At 51.4% G+C, this 25,038-nt stretch overlaps 2 protein-coding genes and 1 non-coding gene across 3 annotated transcripts in view; 1 reads left to right on the top strand and 2 right to left on the bottom strand.

Moving 5' to 3' along the window:
• Positions 1–9,590, bottom strand: part of kansl3 (KAT8 regulatory NSL complex subunit 3) — a 29,448-nt gene extending 19,858 nt beyond the window's left edge. The window contains exons 1-6 of the mRNA XM_078429113.1: positions 9,067–9,590; positions 6,823–6,993; positions 5,711–5,801; positions 4,156–4,341; positions 3,192–3,323; positions 250–366 (exon numbers count right to left, since the gene is read on the bottom strand). Of these exons, the coding sequence (XP_078285239.1) occupies positions 250–366; positions 3,192–3,323; positions 4,156–4,341; positions 5,711–5,801; positions 6,823–6,993; positions 9,067–9,284 (915 nt within the window). The 5' untranslated portion in view covers positions 9,285–9,590. The remainder of the gene's footprint in view (positions 1–249; positions 367–3,191; positions 3,324–4,155; positions 4,342–5,710; positions 5,802–6,822; positions 6,994–9,066) is intronic.
• Positions 9,591–12,225: 2,635 nt separating this feature from the next.
• Positions 12,226–21,577, bottom strand: LOC144610441 (ubiquitin-conjugating enzyme E2 D4-like). Its single transcript, XM_078429114.1, has 6 exons — positions 21,511–21,577; positions 18,536–18,567; positions 18,375–18,452; positions 18,184–18,289; positions 15,836–15,929; positions 12,226–14,920 (listed from the first exon to the last, which is right to left on the bottom strand). Exons 2-6 carry the CDS (start codon positions 18,542–18,544, stop codon positions 14,875–14,877), a joined length of 333 nt encoding a protein of 110 aa, XP_078285240.1. The 5' UTR covers positions 18,545–18,567; positions 21,511–21,577; the 3' UTR covers positions 12,226–14,874.
• A 3,340-nt stretch (positions 21,578–24,917) lies between these two features.
• On the top strand, positions 24,918–25,024 carry LOC144610475 (U6 spliceosomal RNA). Its single transcript, XR_013549424.1, has one exon. It is a non-coding gene; the product is annotated as a U6 spliceosomal RNA (small nuclear RNA).
• The last annotated feature ends 14 nt before the right edge of the window (positions 25,025–25,038 follow it).

Below are 25,038 nucleotides of genomic sequence, written 5' to 3'. Positions count from 1 at the left end.
CCCCTTTCAATCCAATCCCTCATCACCCCAACCCCTCCTCCCCACCACAAATGAACATGTTGTTACCGCCCAGCCACTAAAGCTAATCCAACATCTCTCCCCATCCGAGACAGAGAACAGATACGCGTACGCACACGCAGCAAACACGCGTGTGCGCACACACACATAGCACAAACACGTGTGCTCACACACACACACACAGCACAAACACGCTTGCTCACACACACGTGCACGCAGCACACTACTGACCTTTCCCAAACAGGACAGCTGGGACAACCAGAACCGAGTCCTGCGTGAGGCAGAGGCCATGTTATTTGTGGGGCCGCTCGGAGCGATGAGAAGCAGTGGAGCACCTGGGATCTTAGTCTGCCGGGGAAAGCACAAGCATTGAAACCGTCCTCACCCCGGGTCCTATCTGCGTGCGCGGTCTCACTGATTCTTCCGGGTGCTCCGGTTTCCCCCCACATTCGAAAGGCGTGCGTGTTTATAGGTTAATGGTGTGTAGGGAGTGGATGAGAAAGTGGGATAACATAGAACCAGTGTGAATGGGTGATTGATGGTCGGTGTGGACTCGGTGAGCCGAAGGCCCCATTGCCATGTTGGATCTCGAAACTAAACTGATTTTCAAGTGATGGTTAAAATGTGTAGTAAAGAACTGCAGATGCTGGTATGAATCGAAGGTAAACACAAAATGCTGGAGTAACTCAGCGGGTCAGGCAGCATCTCTGGAGAGAAGGAATGGGTCGGAAAAAGATTCTTGACCCGAAACATCACCCATTCCTTCTCTCCAGAGATGCTGCCTGTCCTGCTGAGTTACTCCAACATTTTGTGTCTACCTTCAAGTAGTGGCCTCCAGCCCTGATCAAGGTCACAGCTATAAGAGGACAATCACCTCACTACCTGCCCTAAATTCCCAACCGCCTGTTCTCGTCAGTGGTCGTGCCCCTGCCCAGAGAAATGGATGTACCATAGAAAGCATGTGTAGGGAAAAAACTGCAGATGCTGGTTAAAATCGCAGGTAGACACAAAATGCTGGAGTAACTCAGCGGGTCAGGCAGCATCTGTGGAGAGAAGGAATGGGTGACGTTTCCGGGCGAGACCCTTCTTCAGACTAATGTCAGGGGAGGGGGCGGGACAAAGAAAGAATGTAGTTGGAGAGAAGAGGAGAACTTCTTCAAAGTTGACATACCTATTCGCAGTGCGAATAGGTATGTCAACTTTGAAGAAGTTCTCTTCTCTCCAACTACATCCTTTCTTTGTCCCACCCCCTCCCCTTTCTTGTCCCACCCCCTCCCGAGATGCTGCCTGACCCGCTGAGTTACTCCAGCATGCATTTTGTGTCTACCTTCGAAAGCACAGTGTGGGGTTGCATCACGGCTTGATTTGGGGACCGCTCCACCCACTAACTATCTCAAGAATTGTGGGTGTAGCCCAGTCCATCACCCAGACCAGGCATCCCATCATTGACTCCAGCAACACTTCACACTGCCTTTGAAAAGCAGCCGACATGATCAAAGGGACAACCACGCCAGTCATTCTTTCTCCCTACTCCCACTGGGCACAAGGTACCCAAAGCGTACACCACCACACGCAGGACTAGGTGCTTCCCCTCCGATATCAGGGTTTGTGAACGGCCCTTCCATACGTTAGGCTTTAGCCCCGATCTCCCAAACAACCGCATTGCAGGCTCTGCACTTTTCCTCTGTAACTCTCAAGCTGTGGGATTATATTCTGCACTCTGGTATTTTTTCTTTGCACAACCCTTTGTAGTTGTGTGTGGCTAATGTAGAGTTTCGATTTGACTGGATAGCTTATAAACAAACATTTTCACTGTCTTGGGGTACGCATGACAATAATGAACCTGTACCACTTCCCTCGGTTTGCCGTGACGCACAACATTCCAGAGAGGTGATTATCCTCTGAGCAGTCGCCCTGACCGCAGTGAGTAACTCACGGGCTTGTTGTGGGACAAGATAGTGGTAACCCACGGGCTTGTTGTGGGACGGGACAGCAGTAACTCACGGGTTTGTTGTGGGACAAGATAGTGGTAACCCACGGGCTTGTTGTGGGACGGGACAGCAGTAACTCACGGGCTTGTTGTGGGACAAGATAGTGGTAACCCACGGGCTTGTTGCGTGACCAGACTGGGCGGTAACCCACGGGCTTGTTGCGTGACCAGACTGGGCGGTAACCCACGGGCTTGTTGCGTGACCAGACTGGGCGGTAACCCACGGGCTTGTTGCGTGACCGGACTGGGCGGTAACCCACGGGCTTGTTGCGTGACCAGACTGGGCGGTAACCCACGGGTTTGTTGTGAGACAAGATAGTGGTAACTCACGGGCTTGTTGTGGGACGGACGGCGGTAACTCACGGGCTTGTTGTGGGACAAGATAGTGGTAACTCACGGGCTTGTTGCGTGACTAGACTGGGCGGTAACTCACGGGCTTGCTGCATAACCACAGGGCGGTAACCCACGGGCTTGTTGCATGACCAGACTGGGCGGTAACTCACGGGCTTGCTGCATGACCACAGGGCGGTAACTCACGGGCTTGTTGTGGGACGGACAGCGGTAACCCACGGGCTTGTTGTGGGACAAGATAGTGGTAACTCACGGGCTTGTTGCGTGACTAGACTGGGCGGTAACTCACGGGCTTGTTGCGTGACTGGGCGGTAACTCACGGGCTTGCTGCATGACCACAGGGCGGTAACCCACGGGCTTGTTGCGTGACCAGACTGGGCGGTAACTCACGGGCTTGCTGCATGACCACAGGGCGGTAACCCACGGGCTTGTTGTGGGACGGACAGCGGTAACCCACGGGCTTGTTGTGGGACAAGATAGTGGTAACTCACGGGCTTGTGGTGGGACAAGATAGTGGTAACTCACGGGCTTGTGGTGGGACAAGATAGTGGTAACTCACGGGCTTGTGGTGGGACGGACGGTGGTAACTCACGGGCTTGTGGTGGGACGGACAGCGGTAACCCACGGGCTTGTTGTGGGACAAGATAGTGGTAACCCACGGGCTTGCTGCGTGACCAGACTGGGCGGTAACCCACGGGCTTGTTGTGGGACAAGATAGTGGTAACTCACGGGCTTGTTGCATGACCAGACTGGGCGGTAACTCGCGGGCTTGTTGTGGGACAAGATAGTGGTAACTCACGGGCTTGTGGTGGGACGGACGGCGGTAACTCACGGGCTTGTTGTGGGACAAGACTCCGACGGCAGGATCCCAGGGTCGCTTCAGCAACAAGGGCAGGGCCTCGGCCCCGGCTGCCCCAGACTTGGTCGTGGACGAGATGATCATTTTATCGATCAGCGTCGGCAGCTGCAGTAAAACATCCAGAGAGGGGGCAGAGGGTGAGGGCAACACACGGTGGAACACAGTCAACTCAAGGTAAACCACGGTGCAGAGGGCACGTGGAATGTGGGGCGTGTAGGGAACAGAGCGGGATCTTTGGTGAATGGAGGGCTTCTGGGCATTAGACACCTTCTAAAGAAGCAAAAGGTGGAGCGGGCATGACGGGAGAGGGCAGAGAGATTAACAGTGAGGGGCAGCAACAGGGCTTTGAACATAGTTGCCAACGTGTATTCCAGTAAGATCGACACAAAATGCTGGAGTAACTCAGCGGGACAGGCAGCATCTCTGGAGAGAAGAATGTGTGACGTTTCAGGTCGAGACCCTTCTTCAGACTGATGTCAGGCGAGGGGGCAGGACAAAGATAGGATGTAGTCGGAGACAGGAAGACTAGTGGGAGAACTGGGAAGGGATAGAGAGGGAAAGCAGGGACTACCTGAAGATGCGGTGGTTGTAGGCAGGAGGTAGGAGCAGAGCAAACCTCTCATTGAGAGAGAGCATTCAGAACAGAACACAAAGTACTGGAGTAACTCAGTGGCTCAGGCAGCAGTTCTGCAGAACTCTGGATAGGTGATGTTTTGAGTCAACACCCTTTCTCGTCTGCAGAAGGGTCCTGACCAGAAACGTGTCTGAAGAAGGGTCCCGACCTGAAACATCGCCTATCCATGTTCTCCAGAGATGCTGCCTGAGCCGTGGAGTTACTCCGGCACTCTGTGTCCTTTCACATTACTGTGCGTTCTGTGCCAGAGGGGCGAGGAGCCCAGTGGGCCGACGCGTGAGGAGCAGGAGCTTCCAACTGTACCTTGCACTTGAGGGTCTGGAGGACATCGAGGTAGGCGGCCAGCATGGGGAGGCTGAGCGTATCCACCAGGGTGGTGTGGAGCCACTGCGTCAGCTTGGTGTCCCAGTTCAGGCTGGCCAGGGCCTGGCGAATGCGGCGAGCACACTTGTCCACTGCGATCCTCCGCAGCACCGGCTCGTTGCTGGCCTGCAAACAGTTCCCGTCTCACAGTGAACACCAATACCAGGGGAGCAGTAACTATCCACGGCAGCGCATCGGGTGGAAGGCCGGGTCTGCTCCTCACCAGCAAGCCGGGCACCTCACTGTGCCCAGTCTCCCAGTACCGGGCATATCACTGTGCCCAGTCTCCCAGTACCGGGCATATCACTGTGCCCAGTCCCTCACTGTTCCCAGTCTCCCGGTACCTCACTGTGCCCAGTCTCCCAGTACCTCACTGTGCCCAGTCTCCCAGTACCTCACTGTGCCCAGTCTCCCAGTACCTCACTGTGCCCAGTCTCCCGGTACCTCACTGTGCCCAGTCTCCCAGTACCTCACTGTGCCCAGTCTCCCAGTATCGGGCACCTCACTGTGCCCAGTCTCCCAGTACCTCACTGTGCCCAGTCTCCCAGTACCTCACTGTGCCCAGTCTCCCAGTACCTCACTGTGCCCAGTCTCCCGGTACCTCACTGTTCCCAGTCTCCCAGTACCTCACTGTTCCCAGTCTCCCAGTACCTCACTGTGCCCAGTCTCCCGGTACCTCACTGTGCCCAGTCTCCCAGTACCTCACTGTGCCCAGTCTCCCAGTATCGGGCACCTCACTGTGCCCAGTCTCCCAGTACCTCACTGTGCCCAGTCTCCCAGTACCTCACTGTGCCCAGTCTCCCAGTACCTCACTGTGCCCAGTCTCCCGGTACCTCACTGTGCCCAGTCTCCCAGTACCTCACTGTGCCCAGTCTCCCAGTATCGGGCACCTCACTGTGCCCAGTCTCCCAGTACCTCACTGTGCCCAGTCTCCCAGTACCTCACTGTGCCCAGTCTCCCAGTACCTCACTGTGCCCAGTCTCCCGGTACCTCACTGTGCCCAGTCGCCCAGTACCTCACTGTGCCCAGTCTCCCAGTACCTCACTGTGCCCAGTCTCCCAGTACCTCACTGTGCCCAGTCTCCCAGTACCTCACTGTGCCCAGTCTCCCGGTACCGGGCACCTCACTGTGCCCAGTCTCCCGGTACCAAGTGCTTTGCTGCCCCCAGTCTCCAAAACCAGGGACTTCATTGTCTTGGCATCTTGTTCAGCACAGACATTGTTGGCTGAAGGGCCTGTTCCTTTTAGAGTCATACAGCGTGGAAACAGCTCTTTCGGCCTAAATCGTCTGTACTCACAACATGCTGCCTGCCACATGGCTTTTTGTAACAGTCCCTCCGAGCAGTGAGAATATGTGGTGCTCCCATAGTCAGCCACCCACGGCTCTGGCTCAGTGCCAGGCACCCATCGAGCCAGCTCTGGTCGACCGTGTGTGCCCCCCGCCGCCCATGAGTGAGAGCCGACATTAACCGGGGCATCTGACCACTCACACTCACCCCCTCGTTGGCCAGCCTGGCCAAGCGGTCCGAGTACAACACCTTCACGATTTTGTTGAACAGCTTGTTCTGGGCCGCAGTCCACCCTGACCTGGAGGGAGGAGAGGGAGACCGTGCGTCAGGAGGAGCCAGAGGGAGCAGCGGTCAGCCACTGAGCACCCGGTGTCACGGGAAGAGAGGGGACAACGGGGGCGGTGGGCCGGAGACAGCAAGGTGGCAGCTTCTCACCCCAGCAACCGATGAGTGCAGTGCAGCGCAGCAAGCTGAGGCCATTCAGCCTTCACACCTGACCTGCCATTCAATGGGTCAAGTCAATGGTACATTACTGTCAGTGTGTAGAAGGGAACTGCAGATGCTGGTTTAAACACAAGACAGACACAAAACGCTGGAGTAACTCAGCGGGACAGGCAGCATCTCTGGAGAGAAGGAATGGGTGACGTTTCAGACTTTACTGTCATGTGTACCCAAGTACAGTGACATTATTTTCTGCACAAAGTTCAGTGACTATTCGACCGTACATTAAGCAAACTCGAACCAAGTACCAGAGTGTGAGACAGTGGACCACGCAAGAGTTGCCATGTAGATCTTGGTGAATCCATAGCTTTATCTCAAACCTAGAATATCCAACAATTCTAGATTTCAACGCCTTTATAGTTTGACTGCTTCAACAAGTGTGAGATTTCCAGAGCTGCAGCCCGACCACCTTGGAAAGGTCAGTAGTGTTCTGCGCCTGCTTCTCACCCACTCACACTCATTCAATGTTATCCCACTTTCACAACCACTCCCTACGCACCAGGCGGCAATTCACAGAGGGTCAATTAACCGACAAACCCGCGTGTCTCATTGGGATGTGGGAGGAAACCGGAGCACCTGAAGGAAACCCACGCGGTCACAGGGAGAACGTGCAAACTCCATGCGGACAGAGTCCGAGGTCAGGATGGAACCTGTTGTGAGACAACAGCTCTACCCGCTGCGTCACAGTGTGGCGCCCTTTGAGATTGTGGACCAGGGATTGGTTGGCTTTGGGGTGTGAGTGGGTCTAGGCACTAGGCGATGCAGTAACTGATATGCCGGCGTGGTGCGTGGAGATCACCGTGACGACGAGCTCTTACCTGCTGATCTGCTCCTCCCAGTCGTCAGGCGGGAGCGGGGCGTCCGTGTCGGACCTGGCGAAGATGACATGGCGCTCACATTCATTCATCACGCTCCATGCCTTCTGGTTGTCGTAAAGAGGGGTCGGCTTTGGGACCACTGTCTCCACATCCACCGACACCTCGCAGTCACTGTTAAATGCAAGGTTGCTCAGATCTATTCCAGTCAAACGGGAGCATCATCACAAAGCAGAACCGGGTGGAAGTAGACTAAGAAGGTCTCGACCCGAAACGTCACCCATTCCTTCTAAATGCCCCAGTGCAGCTCATCCTCAGTCAAAGGCAGACACAAAATGCTGGAGTAACTCAGAGGGACAGGCAGCGTCTCTGGAGAGAAGATAAACATTCCTTCTCTCCAGAGATGCTGCCTGACCCGCTGAGTTACTCCAGCGGTTTGTGTCTACCTTCGATTTAAACCAGAATCTGCAGTTCTTTCCTACACATTTCATCTCCAGTCAGGATGAAAGGGTGAAGCAAGGGGGGGGGGCGTGGTAGGTGGGGAAGGAGGGCGAGTAAGGAGAGAGGGTATGGGCGAGGGTGAGGATGAGAGTAGGGAAGGTCAGGGGCGAGTGGGGAGAGAGGGTGAGGGTGAGGGTGAGTGAGGATGAGAGTGGGGAGGGAGGGCGAGGATGAATCAGCGAGAGCTGGGTGCAAGGTACAAGTGGAGAGGGAGGGGGAAACTGAGCGGGGAGAGAGGAAGGGGAGGGCGAGTAGGGAGGGAGGGGGTGAGTGGGAAGAGGGTGAGGGAGGACGAAGGTGAGAGGAATAGGGTGTGTGAAGGGAGGGAGGTGAAGAGGGAGGGAGAGGGAGAGGGAGAGGGAGGGGGAGGGAGAGGGAGGGGGAGGGAGAGGGAGGGGAAGGGGAGGGAGAGGAGGGAGGGAGAGGAGGGAGGGGGAGGGAGGGAGAGGGAGGGGGAGGGAGGGAGAGGGAGGGGGAGGGAGGGGGAGGGAGAGGGAGGGAGGGGGAAGGAGTGGGGAGAGGGGGGAGGGAGTGGGGAGAGGGGGGGAGGGAGTGGGGAGAGGGGGGGAGGGAGTGGGGAGAGGGGGGGGAGGGAGTGGGGAGAGGGGGGAGGGAGGGGAGGGAGGGGGGGGAGGGAGTGGGGAGAGGGGGGGAGGGAGTGGGGAGAGGGGGGGAGGGAGTGGGGAGAGGGCGGGAGGGAGGGGGGGGAGGGAGTGGGGAGAGGGGGGGAGGGAGTGGGGAGAGGGGGGGAGGGAGTGGGGAGAGGGGGGGAGGGAGTGGGGAGAGGGGGGGAGGGAGTGGGGAGAGGGGGGGAGGGATGGGGAGAGGGGGGAGAGGGAGGGGGAGAGGGGGGGAGGGAGGGGGGAGAGGGGGGGAGGGATGGGGAGAGGGGGGGAGGGAGTGGGGAGGAGGGAGTGGGGAGAGGGGGGGAGGGATGGGGAGAGGGGGGGGAGGGAGTGGGGAGAGGGGGGGAGGGAGTGGGGAGAGGGGGGGAGGGAGTGGGGAGAGGGGGGAGGGATGGGGAGAGGGGGGGAGGGAGTGGGGAGAGGGGGGGAGGGAGTGGGGAGGAGGGAGTGGGGAGAGGGGGGGAGGGAGTGGGGAGAGGGGGGGAGGGAGTGGGGAGGGAGTGGGGAGAGGGGGGGAGGGAGTGGGGAGAGGGGGGGAGGGAGTGGGGAGAGGGGGGGAGGGAGTGGGGAGGGAGTGGGGAGAGGGGGGGAGGGAGTGGGGAGGGAGTGGGGAGAGGGGGGGAGGGAGTGGGGAGAGGGGGGGAGGGAGTGGGGAGAGGGGGGGAGGGAGTGGGGAGGGAGTGGGGAGAGGGGGGGAGGGAGTGGGGAGAGGGGGGGAGGGAGTGGGGAGAGGGGGGGAGGGAGTGGGGAGAGGGGGGGAGGGAGTGGGGAGAGGGAGGGTGGGAATGGGAACAGGAGGGGGGAGGGAGGGATGAGGGGGAGGGATGGAGTGGGGAGAGGGGGGGAGGGAGTGGGGAGAGGGGGGGAGGGAGTGGGGAGAGGGAGGGTGGGAATGGGAACAGGAGGGGGGAGGGAGGGATGAGGGGGAGGGATGGAGTGGGGAGAGGGGGGGAGGGAGTGGGGAGAGGGGGGGAGGGAGTGGGGAGAGGGGGGGGAGGGAGGGGGAGAGGGGGGGAGGGATGGAGGGGGGATAGGGAGGGAGGGGGGAGGGAATGGGGACAGGAGGAGGGAGGGATGATGGGGGGGGAGAGAGAGATGACGCGGCCGTTCGGCCCCTCACCTGGTGCTGTCCAGGTGCCGCCGCGGGGTGAGGAAGAGCCGGCGCGCTGGCCGTGAGCCGCCCGCCTCGGGGTGCGCGCTCCAGGGTTTGGCGTAGCTGTGGTCGAGGAAGACGAGGTCGAGCTCCCGCTCGTGGGCCGACAGTTGCAGCAGCAGCGAGGCGCCCATCCTCCGCGCCGCGCCCTGCAGATCCCGCTCGCCGCCGCCGCGGCAGCACATCGCCGGGCCGGGCCGGGCCGCACCGCACTACACCGCACCAAGCCGCGCCGGCCTCCCGATCCCAGCCGCAGCCGTCCCCGCCCCGGCACTAACTCAGGCCCAGGCCTCAGCTCTAGGCCTCGCAGCAAAATGGCCGCAGCGCCCGCCCTCCGCGCACAGCGCCACCCACTGGGAGACACCGCCACTGGCCGCCATCCGCGCACAGCGCCCCCACTGGGGAAACACCGCCCACAGCGCCACCCAGAGACATTGGCCGCCCTCCGCACACAGCGCCCCCCAGAGACACCGGCTGCCCCTTGCCCACAGTGCCCCACAAACACTGGCCGCCCTCCGCGCACAACGCCCCCCACTGGGAGACACTGGCCGCCCCCTTCCCACAGCGCCCCCCACTGGGCAACACTGGCCACCCACCGCCTAAAGTGCCACCCAGAGACACTGGCCGCCCTCCGCCCACAGCGCCCCCCACTGGGAGACACCGGCCGCCCACCGCCTAAAGTGCCACCCAGAGACACTATGCCCCTGCCTTCCTTCCTCTCACTTCACAATTCACAACTCTTCAACCATTTTGTCCCACATCTTGTCTCTACATCTCTGGCAAGATGTGTAGGAAAAAAACTGCAGACGCTGGTTTAAATATGAGGTTGGAGGACATGCAGGTGATCCTCTTCCTCACCTGGAAAGACTGTCTGGGTCATTGGATGGAGTCGAGGAGGGAGGTAAAGGGACAGGTGTTATGACATGCATGTTATGAACCTTAATGCGCGGTCTGAAGAAGGGTCTCGACCCGAAACGTCACCCATTCCTTCTCTTCAGAGATGCTGCCTGACCCATGGAGTTACATTTTGTGTCTACATCTCTGGTCTTTGCCCGACCATCTGCCTATCAACTCCCTCCCCGCACCTGTATCAGCCCACTGCTTTGCCAGGCTCTGTCTTGATCCTTCCTTGCAGGTTTCTTCCCCCTATAATCAGTCCGGAGAAGAATGCTGTCACCTATCCATGTTCTCCAGCATGATGTGTCTTAAAGTGCTGTGTTACTCCAGCCCTTGGTCACTTCTATGTAAACCAGGATCTGCAGGACCTGAGAGTGATCAGCCATGATCGCATTGAATGGCGGTGCTGGCTCGAAGGGCTGAATGGCCTACTCCTGCACCTATTGTCTATTGTTTCTAAAAGGCTGGACATTTGCTATCAGGATAGCAATGTCATAAGATAGACACAAAAAGCTGGAGTAACTCAGCGGGACAGGCAGCGTCTCTGATGAGAAGGAATGGGTGACGTTTCGGGTCGAGACCCTTCTTCAGACCATGCATTAGGGTTCGTAACATGCATGCAGCATTAATGAGCTATCCTGATGGAGCAATGATTTGCTAAAGGAATAATAAACACCATTTGGTTTGACTACTTCCTCCAACGCCGTCTCCTGTAATTCTCCATTCCATCTCCCATTTCATCTGAATTGCTCCGATGGAACTTTCTGCACGTCATCTAGCTTAGACTGTGCCTTACTAACAGCAGGAGCTCTAGACAGCATCTCACCTGATTTCCAAACCTCTTCTTTCTTCTGCCCTAAGGGCAGCACGGTGGTAGAGTTGCTGCCTTACAGCGCCGGAGACCCGGGTTTGATCCCGACTACGGGTGCTGTCTGTAAGGAGTTTGTACGTTCTCCCCATGACCGCGTGGGGTTTTTTCCGAGATCTTCGGTTTCCTCCCACACTCCAAAGACGTACGGGTTTGTAGGTTAATTGGTTTGGGTTTGTATACTTGGTATAAATTGTGCCTAGTGCACGTAGGCTTGTGTTAATGTGTGGCGATCGCTGGTCGGCACAGACTCGGTGGGCCGAAGGGCCTGTTTCCGTGTTGTATCACTAAACTAAATAAACTAAAATAGCCCTCTCCTACTGGACAAAACAAGAGCAGAATTCCCCTGGTCTTTGCCTTTTGCCTCACCAGTCACAATTTCCATCAGTTCCAACATTTGGACTCATCCTCGACAACCATTCCTGTTAATGGCACTTCCCCCTGCAACCGCTAGAGATGCAACTAATGTCCTTTCACCTCTTCTCACCATCCAGGGACCCAAACATTCTTTTCAGTTGAAGCAGCAATTGTCTTGCATTCTTCCATGCTGGTAAAATTGAAGTTAATGGACATCATCGGTAAGATGTTGATGAGGATGGAGTTGAACGTCCAGGAACGAAGACTACCGACCGAGTGGTTGAAACAACTCCATCACGAGTACTGACCTTCCACCACCGAAGGGCTCTACTGGAGGTGCTGTCTCAAAAGGCAACATCAAGCACCCACACCACCCTGGCCAGGCTCCTACTATCATAGAGGCACTGGAGTCTGAAAACAGTGACCTCCAGGTTCAAGAATACCTTCTTCCCAACAACTACCAAGCTCTGGAACATTGCACAACACTAACCTCAACTATGAACAATGGACTGTTTTTGGTTGCACTAAGGACTGCAGGCTTCTTTGCAATAGAATTGAGGCCAGTAATTTGTTGAATTTTTGTTTATTATGTACTATATATGTGTACTGCGTTTACAGGCCTGTTTTGCAGCTGCAAGAGAGAGAATTTCAGTGTTCTGTTGTCGGTACATATGATAATTAAACACACTTGACTGGATTTCTCTGCCTCAGAAGGCAGTGGAGGCCAGTTCTCCGAATGCATTCAAGAGAGAGCTAGATAGGGCTCTTAAGGATAGCGGAGTCAGGGGGTATGGGGAGAAGGCAGGAACGGGGTGCTGATTGAGAATGATCAGCCATGATCACATTGAATGGTGGTGCTGGCTCGAAGGGCCGAATGGCCTACTCCTGCACCTATTGTCTATTGAGAATATTATTCCGTATTCTCACTGCAGAGCCGAATGATCAGCTGCAATGCTGGGTCTGAGGGTCAAAGCTACATCTCAATGAAGACAATGAGCAATAAGTGAGTCAGAGCAGAAACCAGCCACCAATTTATTCACACAGCTTAGGAAAGAACTTTGCATATTGGAACATACCGATAAAAAAGACAAAACACTACATGGTACCAACACGAGGCTAGATCATTCGGTGAAAACCCCATCATTTATTTTAAACTTAAAAACCATGTATATTTATCTTTTCCATTTCAAATCTTAGTTTTTCTTCATTTTAAATCAATCCATTCGAGTTTACGGAAGAGATTAAACCTTGGCTGGAAATGGACATCAAACGTGGCAGCAGAGTGCTGGAGACACCACTTTCCACACGCTGCCCTTTATTTACACACACGCTCCAGTCCCACACAAGGGATTTTCCACGGCCTGTTGCAGCACCTAGAGTTGAAGGGTCCCAGTGAGGCAAGACAAGACGCCCCCACCGCCCAGGGCAAGAACCCAGCCATTGCCCACACACAGGCAGCAAGCAAGTGGGTTAGGTGGTGAAACGTCACGAGACCCTCGAGCAAAATTACTACAGGACAGGTCTCGATTCTGATCACTGTTCTCTCTTAATTTTCAAAAGTTAATTAAACAACAGGAGCCAGTCAGGAACTCCCATAGAGGCTTCTGCAAGATGGACACGGGGTTACATGCACGAGGAAGATCTCAGTGAGGAGGACTTTGGAGCAGTGTCTCCCTTTCTGTGGAGTGAGGCCTCAGCAAGGATGTGGTATGGCTGTTACAATAGTCTCAGAGCTCCCGTGTGAATGGGTGAAAGACCAGCTATGTTCGTGCTCCGGGTTGCTGCCACAAAGCGAATGGAGCCAGTCATTGAGAAGCACATCAGCATCGACTAACCACTGGGATCTGGTTTCCAATCACACCCAGAGAAAGGACCAGCAGCTTCTGTCAACCACGTGCAAGGACAGTTTCTAATGGGCTAGGTCCTGCTCAGTCCACAGACGTGAGCTGGAGCCCGCAGTGCCAGATGTGGATCGCACTCTAGATTGTGCGCGCAAGCCCCACCACGACAGGACCTCTACCATCAGGAGGAGGACCTCCACTGTCCAATGGAGGACCTCTACCGTCCGATGGAGGAACTCCACCGTCCGATGGTGGACCTCCACCGTCCGATGGAGGACCTCTACCGTCCGATGGAGGACCTCCACCGTCCGATGGAGGAACTCTACCGTCCGATGGTGGACCTCTACCGTCCAATGGTGGACCTCTACCGTCCGATGGAGGAACTCCACCGTCCGATGGAGGAACTCCACCGTCCGATGGAGGAACTCCACCGTCCGATGGAGGAACTCTACCGTCCGATGGTGGACCTCTACCGTCCGATGGAGGAACTCCACCGTACGATGGAGGAACTCTACCGTCAGATGGAGGAACTCTACCGTCCGATGGAGGAACTACCGTCAGATGGAGGAACTCTACCGACAGATGGAGGAACTCTACCGACAGATGGAGGAACTCCACCGTCCGATGAACTCTACCGTCAGATGGAGGAACTCTACCGTCCGATGGAGGAACTCCACCGTCCGATGGAGGAACTCTACCGACAGATGGAGGAACTCTACCGACAGATGGAGGAACTCTACCGTCAGATGGAGGAACTCTACCGTCAGATGGAGGAACTCTACCATCCGATAGAGGACCCCCACCGTCCGATGGTGGACCTCCAACTTCCGATGGTGGACCTCTACCATCGGATGGTGGACCTCCACCATCTGGAGCAGGACCTCACTATATCTGAAGCCACCCATGCCTTTTGTTGATGGGATGGCGATAATGAAGAAACCAACCAAACGCGTACTGGCCATCCCTAGTGGGTGGTGTGGCAGAAGCTTTAAAAAAAAAGATCCCAGGTCCTATTTCTGGCCAGCTCCACAAGGGCTTTCAAGTGGAGTGACAAGGGGGCAGGGGGGAAAGAGAGAAATAGCCGGCATAAAACGTGCACTGGAGAACTAGGATGGGGCAGGACACGACCGAGTGGGCAGCTTGGGAAAGAACCAAAAATGTTAGCATCAGCGGAATCCAAAGAAAGTTGGGTATGTAGGTGGGCGGCCAGCCAGCCGAGAGCTTTACACCAGGCTGCATCTGCAAAGGAACCTCCAGTTCCAATGAGATTCAGAAGATGCAAAGCAACCGAGCCGGCCATGCCACGAGTCACGATATTCACTAAACCTGTGCTATGGGGGAAGGCTGAGTTCTATATGTGTATATACAGACACAAGTATATAATCTATATATAAAAAAGCACACTCACTCTACAAGATGAACTGCAGACAGCATAAATAGATTAGGGAAACAAGCATCACATTTCCAAAACAAAACACTTACAAAGTTGCTATTGCCTCCCTTCCCTCTGTGACCGACCGGCACAACGCTAGATCAACAGCACACAACTGACTGCTGCCACAGACACTAGCGATAAAAAAGAAATATATATATTATTTATATAATATGTATATTTCAAAATGCACATCCATATATGGCAGGTTGACTGCTCAAACCAAGGCCAGGGCCTCAGCTTCCAGAGAGAACTCCTCACCCTTCACCAAGTATAAAATTCATTGGGAACGGCACAGGTGAATCCATAAAACTGCAGCCAGCTTTTATTTTTGCATTCCAGATTATGTAAAGGAGTTTCTGTTTCTTGTTTTGTCACTTTTACATTGCATATTTGTTTGTCCAATCTCTGGCCAGTTTGTTGTACCTAGAAAGAGAAAAAGAGATTGATTAGTAGGACCGGATGTTACAGTCCCTAAGGTTTGCACTACAATTGACTGGTGTTGACCACTAGGTAATGTTGCTACCAGCCAGACACATCTTCAGTTGTGTGCCTCAACGTCACTGGGTGCTTCGGCCTTTTATCACAAGACACCCTCAGTCGAGGCAGGCCCACTGCAGGGTGATCAGACCTGGGTGTGTGTGTCTTATGGTTAGCCTCTAGATGGTCACGTGGCAGCCCAGACAAATTATTACTTTAGTTGCAATTCACAAACTCTCCCCCATTCTTCAAGATGTTTTAGCTTTAGAGATACAGCGCAGAAACAGACCCTTCGGTCCAGAGTCCGCGCCGATCTCGACCCATTCCTTCTCTCCCAAGATGCTGCCTGACCCGCTGAGTTACTCCAGCTTTTTGTGTCCACTTTCAATTTAAACCAGCATCTGCAGGGTTTTTTCCTACACATGATGCCGTGTTAAACTGGTCTCATCTGCCTGTACATGATCCATACCCCTCCAATCTCTGCACTTCCATGTTCCCATTCTCTTAAACACCACTATTGTATCTGGCCGAATACCTTTGATTTAAACCAGCCTCTGCAGTTTTTATTTCCTTAACTTCACCCCAGTCTATTGCATCTGAGCAACTGAGGAAGGCAATGGACAAACGACGTTTCGTGTCGGGACCCTCTTCAGTCTGAAATAGGGTCAGAGTCTGAAGGGTCCCCACCTGAAACGTTGTCTGTCCGTTCCCTCTCCAGACGCTGCCTGACCCACCGAGTTCCTCCAGGACTATGCGTTTTGCTGAAGATTCCAGCATCTGCAGTTCCCTGTGCCTCAAATGGCACGTGCTCGGTACATAGGCTACGCACTGATCAAGCGAAGGGGGTTCCGAAATACTTACTTTTCCCTGTCAGATTTGTAGGTGTGCGCAATCTCTGGTACCAAAGGGTCATCAGGATTTGGGTCACACAGCAGTGAACAGATAGACAGAAGAACTGTGGGAACAAGATGGGAAAACAGGTTAGTAAACTGCATATTGTATTCCGGATAGACACAAAATGCTGGAGTAACTCAGCGGGACAGGCAGCATCTCTGGACAGAAGGAATCCAGAGATGCTGCCTGTCCCTCTGAGTTACTCCAGAATTATGCGTCTATCTTTGGTGTAGATCAGCATATGGAGTTCCTTCCTGCAGCTTATTGTATTTGGCATTCAACATTCAGCTGCCTTGAACTCAGTGATTCTTCTCTGCAAGGTATGGGGAGGGGAACCTGTCTGTTATCTCATAGAGGGAGAGGGAGAGGGAGAGGGAGAGGGAGAGGGAGAGGGAGAGGGAGAGGGAGAGGGAGAGGGAGAGGGAGAGGGAGAGGGAGAGGGAGAGGGAGAGGGAGAGGGAGAGGGAGAGGGAGAGGGAGAGGGAGAGGGAGAGCAATGCTTGGCCTGTAATTCCCTGCAGGTTGCTGGGACCAGTCTGTCTGCAACCACCAACAGCTCGATGGAGCACAGGTTGGTCTGTGTTGGAAACAATATAGATAAAATAATGAGAGAAATGGACTCTCACCAGATGGCGCAAGAGGGAGCTGCATTGAAAGCATCTAAGCAGTCCCACAAATGCTTCTCGTACCTTCAGCTATTTTCATGTGGTGCACATTTTGCTGTTGTTCCCAAGATACTCAAACTGGCTGAGCACATGGAACCCTTTGCTGGCATTGATCACTCAGTCTAAAGGGCTCAACTTGTCTTTTAGCTGATTTAAAACTGCACAGGGCAGTCCTTTTCTAACTCCTCTCACTTTCTCATGTTTCAAAATCCCCTTTTCACTTGCCTTCCAAGGCTCAATGCTTTTCTGCACAGCCTCGCACGTCTGCATTTCTCCTCCACGCTGAGCACCGGGGACGAGAGAGGAAACACAGACTATGGAGTTCAGTTACAGAACAGGCAGCTCCATATATTCAGCCTTAATTCTGCATGCAGAGGACTAAAATTACAGCTGCTACCCCGACTGCCTCACTGCTATCACATACGTACACGGTCTTGCATATCCTGTCAGCTTAATGGCGTTCCGATTGTCTAAGAAAAAAACCCTGCAGATGCTGGTTTAAATCGAAGGTAGACACAAAATGCTGGAGTAACTCAGCGGGACAGGCAGCATCTCTGGAGAGAAGGAATGGGTGACATTTCGGGTCGAGACCCTTCTTCAGACTGATGTAAGGGGAGGGGGCGGGTCTGTACGGAGTTTGTACGTTCTCCCCGTGGGTTTTCTACAAGATCTTCGGTTTCTTCCCACATTCCAAAGACGTACAGGTTTGTAGGTGTCCAGCTTCAAGTTTCTGGGCACTCGCATTTCGGAGGACCTAACATGGTCCAATAACACCGCTGCGCTGGTCAAGAAGGCACAGCAATGACTGTTCTACCTAATAACACTGAAGAAGTCTGGTCTACCCCAACAGCTGCTGACGACATTCTACCGCTGCACCATAGAGAGCATTCTAACACATGGCATCTCTGTGTGGTATCTCAGCTGCATGCAGGCAGAGAGGAAAGCTCTTCAGCGGGTAGTCCATAGAGCTCAGAGGTCCATCGGAACACAGCTACCAGCCTTGGAGGGCATCCATCGAGGACAACACACGATGCCTCAGAAAAGCCACCAGCATCCACAAAGACTCTTCACACCCCTGCAACAGTCTGTTCGAACTTCTACCATCGGGCAGACGATACAAGGCCTTCTACGCCCGCACCTCCAGACTCAGGAACAGCTTTATGCCCAGGGCCATAGCTGCTATGAACCGGTCCTGCTGAGCGGGATGGTCACATCACACAGTGAACCGGCACAGATCTACTTGCACTTTATTCTGTTTTAAAACTGTTCCAATTTGTTTCATTGGGTTGTTTAAATTAATACTGACTAGCTAATTAATTTATTGCATCGTATGGGAGGCGCATTCCCAATCTCGTTGTACCCCTGTACAATGACAATAAAGATATATTGTATTGTATTGTGTTGTATTAATTGGCTTGGTAAATGTAAAAATTGTTCCAAGAGGGTTTAGGATAGTGTTAGTGTGCGGGGATCGCTGGTCGGCACGGACCCGGTGGGCCAAAAGGGCCTGTTTCCGCGCTGTATCTCTAAAATAAACTAAAAAAAGAAAGTCGACCTGAACCAAAACCCCAGCGGATGCACGGATAATGAAAAGCTTTTCACTGCACCTCAGCACACAGAACAATAAACTCAGCAAAATGTTCCCCATACCTTTCGATAGTGTTAAAGCTGGTGACCACTGTGAGCGCAGAATATCGAGGCAAATGCTTCCATTACTGTTAATGTTTGGATGATAGATTTTTGTCGTAAATGAAACCTGTGGAGGAGAGCAGGCAGACTGTTACTCCATCTGCAACACGCAACAGAAACACTGCCCAATCACCCATGCTTTGGCTTTTTACCTTAGGTGGTTTGAAAGGATAATCGGAAGGGAAGTGTATATTCAGGAAGAAGACCCCACCTTGGTAAGGACTGTCACTCTGCAGTAAAACAACACAAGGTGTCAGCAAACAACATTGGTCATGACAGCGAAAGGGACTCTGTACAAAGGGACGATACTTACTGGCCCCATGATAGTAGCTTGCCAATGAAAATCTGCGGAAGAAAGAGAGTGTCAATAGCTTTTTCTTAAAGTTAGCAATTATTTTCTTCATTCCTGTTTTCTACTCGTTCTCAAAATGACCAAGGCTTTGATTCCGACAGAACATATTTCCCATGAAGACTCTACACAACCCAATATTCTCTGGACGCACCTTAATGTTACAGAGCGGAATTGTGTACTCCACTGTATACCGATGTTATCCGTTGCAGCACTGATCAGTTTTGTCTCCCAGCTCACCTTACCAGTGTCATTTGGTTTCACACCTGTGTATCTACAAGTACTGTTGGACCTCGATGTTGGACCTCGATGTTGGACTTCCAAGTAACATATGATGAGCATTTGATGGCACTGGGCCTGTACTCACTTAGAAGAATGAGGGGGGACCTCATTGAAACTTCCCGAATAGTGAAAGGGGAGAGGATGGGGAGAGTATGTTTCCACTAGTGGGAGAGTCTAGGACTAGAGGACATACCCTCAGAATTAAAGGACGTTCTTTTAGGAAGATGAGAAGGAATTTATTTAGTCAGAGGGTGGTGAATCTGTGGAATTCTTTGCCACAGAAGGCCGTGGAGGCCAAGTCAGTGAATGTATTTAAGGCAGAAATAGATAGATTCTTGATTAGTTCACATATCAGAGGTTATGGGGAGAAGGCAGGAGAATGGGGTTAGGAGGGAGAGATAGATCAGTCATGATTGAATGGTGGAGTAGACTAGATGGGCCAAATGGCCCAATTCTGCTCCTATCACTTGTGATCGCATGAAGTATCTGTTATTAATCATGACGATGATAACTATTCAGGGAAGTCAGAACCACAACGCAAGTATTTAGGAAAGCCTTTGGAGCCTGTGCTTTGTTTACTTGCTCCTTGCTTTTCATTAATTCCCAATTGTATCCCCATTTGTTCCCACGCATTCTAATCACATATTCCTTCCGTGTTATATTCACTGAACTCCATTAAAAGAAAAATGTCAATCTGAACTGGTTTGAGGGGAAAGGGACAAAAAGAAAGTGAAGGTTAACCATTCAGCCGCTTGATAAGATAATAAGATTATTAAGGGGTTGGACATGTTAGAGGCAGGAAACATGTTCCCAATGTTGGGGGAGTCCAGAACAAGGGGCCACAGTTTAAGAATAAGGGCCATTTAGAACTGAGATGAGGAAAAACTTTTTCAGTCAGAGAGTTGTGAATCTGTGGAATTCTCTGCCTCAGAAGGCAGTGGAGGCCAATTCTCTGAATGCATTCAAGAGAGAGCTGGATAGAGCTCTTAAGGATAGCGGAGTCAGGGGGTATGGGGAGAAGGCAGGAACGGGGTACTGATTGAGAATGATCAGCCATGATCACATTGAATGGCGGTGCTGGCTCGAAGGGCCGAATGGCCTCCTCCTGCACCTATTGTCTATTGACGCATCAAATAAGATCAAAAAGATCAAGTATTGTCACAACACTTTCACAAGCAATCCCTTCACTCAGCATCTAAAAATCTCTCTCTTGACAACTGAAGACAGAATTTAAAAGTTCACAACCTTTTAGTTTCGATACTCAGCCCACAAATCTGACCCTCATCGAAGATTATGCTCCTGGTTCTGGCTTGGGGGAACTGCCTACTGGCTTACAATCTGTAGCGCCATCCAAGGTTAATTCTTCTGACCTCCCGTGAGCACAATGCAATCCTACTCGGTTGTTTTTGATGGGACAACACTCTCATCCCAGGAACAAATATGTCGCACCAACTCCCAGGGCACGGATGACCTTCTTTGGGTATGGAAGCAAAACACTTCAGAGAATACTCTAAGTGTGATCTACATAACAGCAGCAGGATTTCCTTTCTCTAACTCTCCAAATCTCACAATTAAATATCACATGCCATTTGCCTTCCTAATTGCTTGTAGCATAACAGCGAAAACAGGCTGACCAAAGATTTGGTCATGGAGTTAAATGTTAAGGATGATCTTAAAGGAGGAAAAGGAAGGTAAAAAGAGGCAAAGAAAGGTTTCAGGATAGATTCCCAGTGTGCAGGGCGGGCCTTGGTAGCTGAAGGTATGATCATTACTAACAGCCAACATTCTCAAATTTCTTCTTGATCTCCAGTATTATAATGTGCAGGAGGGAAGATTGAGCAACATACGTTAGATATGCAAACAAGGAAGTTATTCTAACAAAGGCAATAGAGATGTGAGAATGTGGTATTTGAAGCATAAGTGCGCTGTGCATGATGCCTGCAGCTGGGTTTGACAACTTGCATTTATATAGCTCCAGTACAGAGGCAAAAATACCCCAAGGATTTGTACGAGTGCCACCAAATATTGACAGGTAAAACAATAACAGGCAGTTGACCAAAGATTTGGTCAAGGAGTTCAATGTTAAGGACGATCTTAAAGGAGGAAAAGGAAAGTAAAAAAGAGACAAAGGTTTCAGGATAGATTCCCAGAGTGCAGGGCCTTGGCAGGTGAAGGTATGATCATTAATAAAAGCTGTACCAGAACGGCGTCAAGTTATCTCAGCGGGGAGATAGGGCTAGAGGGGATTAGAGATGAATAAAACAGAAACAAATAGTAACAAAATGGACAGGGCAATAACTAGAGAGCCAGGAGGGGAAAAATTAAGTACATGAGGATGTAATGTTTAAAAGATAAGTAGCTATGGAAGGAACAATTTACTTTAGCTACATTCCAGTTGTTACATGAACATTTATAATATAATGTTTCATCTGTCACCACCACAGAAATATCACTTGAATTGAACGACTCAGATTACTGGGTGAAACTTTCTTCTAACTGAGCCTTGAAAAGTTCCAATTTTCAACACCCTGTGAATGTTTTCTTGTGTTGTCGGCACGCAATAAATAAGAAAGTGTCATCAAGTAAATCCCCATCCTGTGGCCTTGCTCGGGATTAACAGCGGGTGGGAACCCTGCTGCATCTTTCTGTCCACTTACAATCATCTCCTACTGGCCCTGCTGAACACAGTGCTGGAGGATCACGCTCCAAGTCCTGGTATTCCTGATGGGACAATAAAAAACAAATGTAAGCCACACTGTCTGCATTTTGATGGAACTCTCAAGAGTTCTGCCATATTTTATTTGACAGTCAATTCATACCAAGAGAAGCAGCCAAAGGGATACACTGAGTTGTAACATTTATGCACTTGTATCAATTCTTTGCACAAAGTAGGCTTCCTAATCCCGACCATAATTTGAAGTACACTCGAAATTACAATGTTATCAGTGGGTAAAGGATGGCATGCAATAGCACTGATGCATTCTATGCTTTCTGGAATATGCCTTCCATAGCAGTGGCAGATCGTGGAAAGAGTAGGAAGATCTGAAACGTCACCCATTCCTTCTCTCCAGAGATGCTGCCTGACCCGCTGAGTTACTCCACCATTTTGTGATACCTTCGATTGTACCAGCATCTGCAGTTATTTTCCTACTCTCTTGATGAAGATGGTCTACCATATATCCCCTCTAATTCTTGTCCCCTGACCAGAGATGCAGAGCTCCCTTTTTCCCTTCTCGATCTCCAAAAATCCTCCAGGTGAAAAAAATGATTAATTTGTATTTTCCCCCCACCCAATTGCTACTGCTGCCCACAATGTGGTTTCCTCTGCAGGGCAGATTTGTAAATCGCTTTGCAGACTTCAGTCGACCACAAAGCTGACCACAACCTCCGCTCCCCTCCCAGTTTCGTTTCAATTCCATTCTGACCTCTACATTTAACCCCCTGCAATGCTGCAACAACGTTCTTCAGGATTATAAAGAATATCTTCCTCCCTGCAATGATCCAGACTGGATCTGGATTCCAACACTTTCAGGTAATCAATAAATCCGGCTTTTCCATTTCACATTCCCAGCAAACTAATTTTTCTTCCGATAATTATTCTTCCTCTATTTATACTTCCTCTAGACTTCCTTCTCTTCACTCATGTTTATAAGTCACATGAGCAGAATTAGGCCATTCGGCCCATTGAGTCTACTCTGCCATTCCATCCTGGCTGATCTATCTTTCCCTCTCAATCCCATTCTCCTCCCTTCTCCTCATAATTTTGGATACCCTCACTAATCAAGAATCTGTTCATCTCTGTATAAAAATACCCAATGACTATGGACTGTCTTTGGTTGCACTAAGGATTTCTGGCTTTTTATGGGGTGTCTATAGAGGTTTAATCATTTGTTGAATTTTTGTTTATTATAGTTTCTCTACGAGTACTGTGCTTACAGGCCTATTAGGCTGCTGCAAGTAAGAATTTTATTGTTCGGTTGTTGGCACATTTAACATTTAAACACTCTTGACTCTTCATCCTTCACATGTGTACACTGATGGGAATGATTGACAACCTCATCAACTACCTCTACAGTGAGCTACTGCAGCATGAAAACAAACAGTAAAAGCTACGAACGTGAAGGAACTCAGCAGGCCAGGTATTATCTGTTGAGACAGAGATGCCACAGAAGGCTTTGGAGGCCAAGTCAGTGGATATTTTTAAGGTAGAGATAGATATATTTTAGATTAGTACGGGTGTCAGAGGTTACGGGGAGAAAGCAGGAGAATGGGGTTAGGAGGGAGAGATAGATCAGCCATGATTGAATGGCTGAGTAGACTTGATGGGCCAAATGGCCTAAATCTACTCCCATCACTTATGAGATGGTGGGCATTTTGGGTCGAGACACTGTCTCAGTCGGGGGAGGCGGGGGGGTTTGTCCGGTGGTTTGTCTCACGCTCCAGATTACAGCATCTGCAGTCTCCCGTGTTGCACGAGGACCTTGGTTTGGAGTAGTTGAGCTGCAGATGTTCTGGTATACAAGCAGGGGGGAGTTATTTGGAGAGCATGATACTGTAGGCACTGCTAACTTAGCCTAGATTGGCTCAAGCAGAGAAATATGTGACTGCATCAGATAAGAACGGGCACCTTACCTAATAAGTGAACGGTATTGTCTGCCTGCAAGTGGGGTCTACAGGGAATTAGATCGTGACAGTGTACAAGACCATTCACAATGCAGGACTGAAAGGTAATGTGATAGCAATCGAGTTGTTTGGAACCATTGACATAAGTTAACAATGAAAGTAATTCTGCACATGTGAGAAGGTTCTGGATTATTACTTAAGTCACCTACAAACTTACATACGGTCAAACAGAGCAGTTGAAAGTGTCGCTCGAAGAGAGGTGAAAATCAAAAAGGTTTTAAATCGCGGGGCATTGGCACCAGTATTGAGAAAAGTCTCGACCCAAAATGTCACCCATTCCTTCTCCCCAGAGATGCTGCCTGTCCTGATGTTACTCCAGCATTTTGTGTCTATCTTGAGAAAAGAGGACTCAGTTCCTTGGGGTGGACTTCACTAGATTTAAGCTGGTCAAAGCAAGTAACCAGAGCTGTAGCCAGAGAGGTGAGGGCTTGGGGGGGGGGGGGGGTGGAAAGTACGGTAGTGGTGCAATGCAGTAAAATGGGCAATGGTAGACAGAGTATGTGACAGGCAGAAGGCAGCCACAAATAGGATGAAAACTGGGTAAAATATAGTGACACCAACAATGAAGGGTTTGAATGTGAAACGTTCATAACGAGACGAGATGCATTAGTGCCACCGAGAGATAAATAGGTTTGCTTTGCTTTAGTAGCGGAGCAGCGAGTGGTTGGGAGATCACGTTGCTCTCTATTGCATGCTGTTGTTTGGCATGTTACAGCTGCCACCACTCCTGGCTCGCTTCTCTGCACTTTATTAAATGTCAATTAGTATCCCGCTTGAATGCGAGGGAGATACTGGATCTTGGTGCCCATCAGCAGAAATGGTCCTGTTCAATCCACTGAGTCGATCATATCTACCAAATGGTGGTTCACCTTAACATGCTGGAGGATGCCCGTGAGTGAAAATTGAATTTTGTTCCCACAAGGACCACATAGTAATCACTCCCACCAATGCAGCCATACCTAGTTATACCTGTAACTATGTGGCCATGTACCTGCACCAACACAGACAGACATGGTCCCGACCCAAAACATCACCTACCCTTTTTCTCCAGAGATGCTGCCTGAGACGCTGAGTTACTCCAGCACTTCGTGTCTACTTGCAGCAACACCTAGTCATACCTGCACCAACACCTAGTTCTACCTGACCAACACTTAGTTCTACCTGCATCTATGCAGCCATATATCTGCACCACCATCTAGCTATACCCGGTACTATGTAGCCATACATCTGCATCAACACCTAATTATACTTGCAACTATACAGCCATAAACCTTCACTAAACACCTAGTTACACCTGCAACTGTGGAGTTTGCGTTCCCGGTCAGTTGGTTGATAATAATCAGAGTATATGTGCTTTGTATGTATATGTATTTTAGTATATGTGCTGCCGAAGCAAGCACATATACTAAAATTGGAACGATACAGAGAAGATTAGCATGGCCCCTGCGCAAGGATGACACGCAAATTTGTGAAGCGTTCCTCATCTCCACACAACTATGCAG

This window comes from Rhinoraja longicauda, chromosome 36 (genome assembly GCF_053455715.1).
Source record: "Rhinoraja longicauda isolate Sanriku21f chromosome 36, sRhiLon1.1, whole genome shotgun sequence".
Classification (NCBI taxonomy): Eukaryota; Metazoa; Chordata; class Chondrichthyes; order Rajiformes; family Arhynchobatidae; genus Rhinoraja; species Rhinoraja longicauda.
Note: the sequence above shows the minus strand (reverse complement) of the source record. Positions and strands in the feature narration are given on the sequence as shown.